Genomic DNA, 5387 nt, shown 5'->3' with positions numbered 1-5387 from the left:
AGCATAACACAGGACACCTTATAACACTGGTCAAAACATATTTACAATGTTCTAGAGAAAGTCTACATAGTACCTTGTATAATCCATTTCTACTCTTCTAATAAAATCGGATATTCCTTATACAAATCTGACTTTAAAGTGGCCTTGCAGGGGGAGAATAAAGGTTTTATTGGCCATTGGACAATATCTTCTCTACCCTTCAGCATCTTAGTAATTGTGCTTTCAACAACCTGTAAAACACGAGGAACCTAAAACAAGGAGGGAAATGCCAGTTCTAAAGTTATCATTTTGAAATTTAGATGATTTACAGCATTGAACAGAACTCTCCTCTTTCTGCTGTGAATCAGGCATCCCCTGCTCCATATGCCCCAAGTGCTCATGCTTGTCCAAGTCACCTTCCCATCTCCAGGCCATCGTGTGAGGCTGCATTTTCAGATGCATAAACTCATTTTTATTGGGTGGAAACAATTTCTCTCAAGTTTCTTCTAATTCCTTTCAAACACTAAGACAGATGATGAGCTCACTTTGTTCAGAAATAATGCTCCGACATTTTATGACTTCTAAATCAATCAAGCCTTAGTTATGTCTGTAATAAAAGAAAAGAGAGGAAACCGACAACAGAATGTAAAGCCAGGGTGATTATGATTTTTCCTTTAGAAATGTAACTTCTATTCCTGGGAATTAGGCCTGCAAATTTTAGTGTAGCATGTTTTTTTTGTTTGTTTGTTTGTTTTTAATTAGCATCCCGTATAAAATAATTCATAACTTTTGGTCATAGCAGTGTGAAAATGCAACTAGAAACCCAGTCTTGTCCTCAACACATCGATTTACACTTATCACTTATAAGTTCATTTGTTCTGATTTCTAGCTGGATTCAGCCAGTGGACCCAAAAGTCAGTTACAAGAGTCAGGCTGCGTGAATGTGGGCTCAGGTGGAAACAGGAATGAATTTGATGGACTGGGAAAATTTAGGCGAGTCCTTCCATGTACCCATACTGTTGGTTGGGCTTCGGTTGTTAGTGTAAGAAGTCTGTCTTCTGCTCACACTGTCAGAATCTTCTTTGTTGAATGTTTGCTTCATGCTTTGGCAGCATGAGAAACTCCGGACACAGTCTTGCAGGAGATGGCCGCTGAAAAACATGTAGATCCAGGGATTGCAACAACTATTCAGGGAGGCCATTAGTGCAGTGATGGTGATGGCTGGGTTTTCTGATTCTGTACAAAAAACATGGGGGGAGATGATTTAAACAGTCACATGCAAGTTACTGTGCACTGGATAAACTCATTTTTCTACAGACTATTAAAAGTGGCAAAAAGTCATGGGTTAATACAGAAAATGAAGTATATTGTTTACCAGTCAGTGTATGGAAATTGCTTGGCTGTAAAATATTTTCATAGGCAAGATGCGTTGAGATAAATACAAATATCTTAAACCACTTAAAAATATTTCAGTAGAATGAATGGGACTTTCAAGAAGCTAAGAATATTAAGTAATTTATTATTTTTTCTTTTTTTCCAAATTTTTATTTAACTTCTAGTTAGTTGACATAGAGTGTAATATGGGTTTCAGGATTAGAACATAGTGATTCATCACTTAATTTATTTAAAAAATTTTTGTATTCTTTATCCTAGCACTAGTATGTGCTAATGGACACAGTGCTTACACAATGGCTGCAATTTCAATGAAATTTCAAAAGTCCATAGCCACATATACAAAATTGTATTCAACCTCACAACTAAGGCAAAAGTATGACATTATGGACCATGTTTACTAGTTTTACATTTTTTAATATTGAACATATTTTGTCATAAGAAAACTATACATAGTAGTAATAGATCCCTGAAAGATGCATTATTTAGTTGTTTGTGGAATTGGGTTTTTTTTTTTCTTTTTGGTTAATTTTCTATGGTTTCTTTTGGTTTTAAAAGAAAACTATCTTTGCGGTTTGGACAATTAAATTATATTATAACAGTTGACTTAGGAAATTCCAATGAGTTTTTGAAATATTTTATGCTAATTTGTGCTGGTAAACTACATAAAGATTATAACCTTCCACAGAACTGTGAGACTGATAATATACCTTTTCTAAAGATAATAATCAGCAGGCACTTTTTCTTGATTATTAAATATAAACTTGGGTCTTCTCACTCTTGCTATACTGGAATAAATTGCAGGTTATTTAATCAGACTTTGTGCTAAGATGCCGCTATTAAAGATGATCATGATCCATGGCTAAGACTGTATTCAAAAAGAATGAAAATCATCAGCATACCTATGCACAAGTTTTTAAAAATTATGTCTAAATCCTGATAAAGCAATAATTAGATTGAGTTTTTTATTTGACTGGCAATAATTAAGAGGCTGCTAAGATCAAGCAAGACAGGAAATGGTAAACCAAAAAAATATCATTTATGTTGTATTATTTATCAGTAATATTACAGCCATGCAAGTATAGCACATATACTCCCTACTGCAATCCCAAATAACAAAAGGAGACAGTTCTTTCCAGATGCCTATTTCCCAACTACAGCTGCTGTTGATAACATTCCTGTAATATATTTTATTTGAAAAAAAAATTTTTTTTCTTACTAAAAGGAAATACTTTTTTCAAGACCCAATATTAAATAATTTTGGGGGGAGGATTTCTTGTCAAGTTAGTTTTTTCAGTTTGTGGAGGAATTAAAATCAAACAAGCTAGTAGGTGTAGAGAACATTCTCTGTAAACTGCAAGAGTTGTACTCAGAGGCTGCAGCTGTGTGGTTAAGTTAGTGCTGAAAGAAAAATTCATTAGTTTAACAAATTTAGAGCTTATCAATAATCCTGCTTTAAAATACCAGAAAAAAAGTATTACAGTAATTGTTAGAAAAAAATTAAAAGATTATAAGAAATGGAAAACTAACTAAATGCTAAATTAGAATTATTGATTTCTTAAGAATCTTTCTTTAGAAAAATATATCAGTTTATGCTTGCCCTTGAGGCATTTCTACAAAATTTTTGTATTAATTGTGATAACTTTTTACAAACTAGCAAAAAGCAGTTGTTACCGTAGAAATATTTCTCTGAATCCAATAGACTTGAAAAGAGTATTAGTGCTGTGGTTAGTGATCTGACAAAAAGTCATTATTCTGTTTTGTAGTTGAGTGGCTGACTCTAGGGCGCAGTTTCTGGATTTGTCTTAGGATCATTGCAAGCTACAAATGGAGAATCCTGGGCCTATTTCTAGATCTACTAAATCAAAATGTCTGGGGCGGAGACCCCCCAGAAACTGCCTTTTTGATAATTTCACCCAAGGCGTCATCCTTAGGCACGCAGAAGTTTAAGAACTACTGCCCCAGAGGCTATTATGAAAAGAGACCCCACCCCCACCCCGTCCCCCGACACATACATCAGCCGCATTTCTGCACTTTCCTCCTTTCTCCGGATACCTACCGACCCAGACAAGTTTGTCATCCCAGACAGACCACATCTGGAGGATGAAGAAGGGCGCCCAGCAAACGATGTAAACTGTCACGATCACAAAAGTCATCTTCACGGTGCGGATCTTGGCACGGGAAATGGCTTTCACGCTGCTGATACACGGCGCGAGCAGGAACCCCTTATGCAAGGCGCGACCCGCGCCCTCCGCGCGCTTCCCCGGGCGCAAAGCCGTCTTTCCGCGGACATTGCTCCAGATGTGGTAGCAGATGAAGCCGTAGCAGGTGCCCAGGATGACCACAGGCGCCACGAAGATGCCACCCGTCATCCAAGTCACATAGGCGCGGGGACCCCAGGGCTGGATGAAGGTGGCCCAGCAGTCAATGGTCTTGGTGACGTTGTCCACCTCGACCATGGAGAAGACGAAGTACTGAGGCGTGCTAAGCACGAAGCTCAGCACCCAGGCAGCAGCGATCATGAGGCGCGAGCGGCGCGTTGGCTGTTGCAGCGTCTTCAGCGGGTGGCACACGGCAATGTAGCGGTCGGCGGTCATGACCACCAGCATGTAGGGCGATACGAACATGCCAAACACCTGCAGATGCTTCACCACGCGGCACAGTACGTCGGGTCCGCGGAAACGGTAGGTGATATCCCAGCACATCTGCGGCAGCATCTGGAAGAAAGCGACAGCCAGGTCGGCTAGGCTTAGGTGACGGATGAAGAGGTGCATGCGGGACGTCTTGCGAGGCGTGCGGTGCAGCGCCACCAACACACTGCTGTTACCTAGCACGGCCACCACGAAAGTCACAGCCAGCACGGCGATCTCCACCTTGGCCAGCTCCTCGTCGCGCACGTCCCCCGGTGGGCTGCGGCCTTCCCCGAGCGCCTCCGCTTCCCGGCTGCGGTTGGCACCACCAGCGGACAGAGGCCACCACTGGCTGGAGTTGTCCGCGGGCACCGCGGTGGGGCCTCCGGAGATACGCATGGTGCCCATGCAGCGCCTCCTCAGGAGGCCAGCTCTCTTCCCACCTCCGCTGGCGAGGGCTCCTTGCCTTCGGGGCTCGCTGGGCTCTGCTGGCCCTCTTGCGAACGTCTGCAGGCACAGCGTCCCACCGCCAACTGAGCTGCTCTCGGTCCCGTCGCCGGCCCCTTGCCCTGCTCCGCCTTTTTCTCAACTCGGAAGACGCTCAGGAGGTGCGCTCCGAACCTCTGAAAGCACTGGGCTCCAAACTCAATTATTTATGTGGGGTTCGTTTCCCCAGAAGGCGCTCCCTCTCGTCCCAGTGATTGGAGACTGCTCCGGGCCTATTCTCTCCCCTCTCTCCTCCCCACTCCCGGGGGTTTCTTCTTCTTCTTCTTTTTTTTTTTCCTCCTCTCTACGTCGGTGATTGTCTTCTTTGCATCACTGCTGCAGGGGTGGGGCTGGGAGACTCGCCGATTCCTCGGCTTAAGAGTCGGGATGGTGGCGCTTTCCCACTCTTCTTTTACAAAAACTTGGGAGAACTGGACGTGCCATGCCTTTTCTGGGATTACCAGTATTTCCTCAACCCCCCTTAACTCCTCATTTGACTTTAACAGACGTAGTTAATGCGGTACCTTGAAATCCCGAGTCCACATCCGCGCCAGCGCGCGCTCTCGCGCCTGAACTTGGAGGTCGACCCCACGCCCTGCAGCAGGGGTTTCTACCTCCGCAACTAGCCAGCCGCCCCCCGCTCCCCCGCCCCCGGCTAATTTTACTCCCTGAGCAACTTGGCTCCGGGAATTTCATCTCTCCCCGCTCCGCTCCTCTCCCTCCGCACCCCAGGGCAACAACTGGGGGTGACTTAAAAGGCTCTCTCTTCTCAATAAATCTTTGATACCTGCTATTTGTTAACCTGCCTACGACCTACGTCTGAGGACCGGAAGGACGCACTCAGTTATCCTACCGAACCCCCCCCCCCCCCCCCCCCCTCCCCCCCCCCCCACCTCCCCA

General features: G+C 44.1%; 1 protein-coding gene across 1 annotated transcript; it reads right to left on the bottom strand.

Annotated features, from left to right (window-relative positions):
• Window positions 1-922: 922 nt before the first annotated feature.
• On the bottom strand, window positions 923-4400 carry AVPR1A (arginine vasopressin receptor 1A). Its single transcript, XM_021678638.1, has 2 exons — window positions 3431-4400; window positions 923-1215 (listed from the first exon to the last, which is right to left on the bottom strand). Exons 1-2 carry the CDS (start codon window positions 4398-4400, stop codon window positions 929-931), a joined length of 1257 nt encoding a protein of 418 aa, XP_021534313.1. The 3' UTR covers window positions 923-928.
• Between the last annotated feature and the right edge of the window lie 987 nt (window positions 4401-5387).

Source organism: Neomonachus schauinslandi, chromosome 5 (assembly GCF_002201575.2).
Source record: "Neomonachus schauinslandi chromosome 5, ASM220157v2, whole genome shotgun sequence".
Classification (NCBI taxonomy): Eukaryota; Metazoa; Chordata; class Mammalia; order Carnivora; family Phocidae; genus Neomonachus; species Neomonachus schauinslandi.
This window is presented reverse-complemented; position numbering and strand designations above follow the sequence as displayed.

What these genes read in the sequence shown, in the direction of transcription:
- AVPR1A (XM_021678638.1), bottom strand. Translation starts at nt 4,400, where the DNA reads ATGCGTATCTCCGGAGGCCCCACCGCGGTGCCCGCGGACAACTCCAGC. An exon ending in TGACAAACTTGTCTGGGTCG is followed by an intron (nt 1,216 to 3,430) that starts GTAGGTATCCGG and finishes TTTTTTGTACAG; the next exon opens with AATCAGAAAACCCAGCCATC.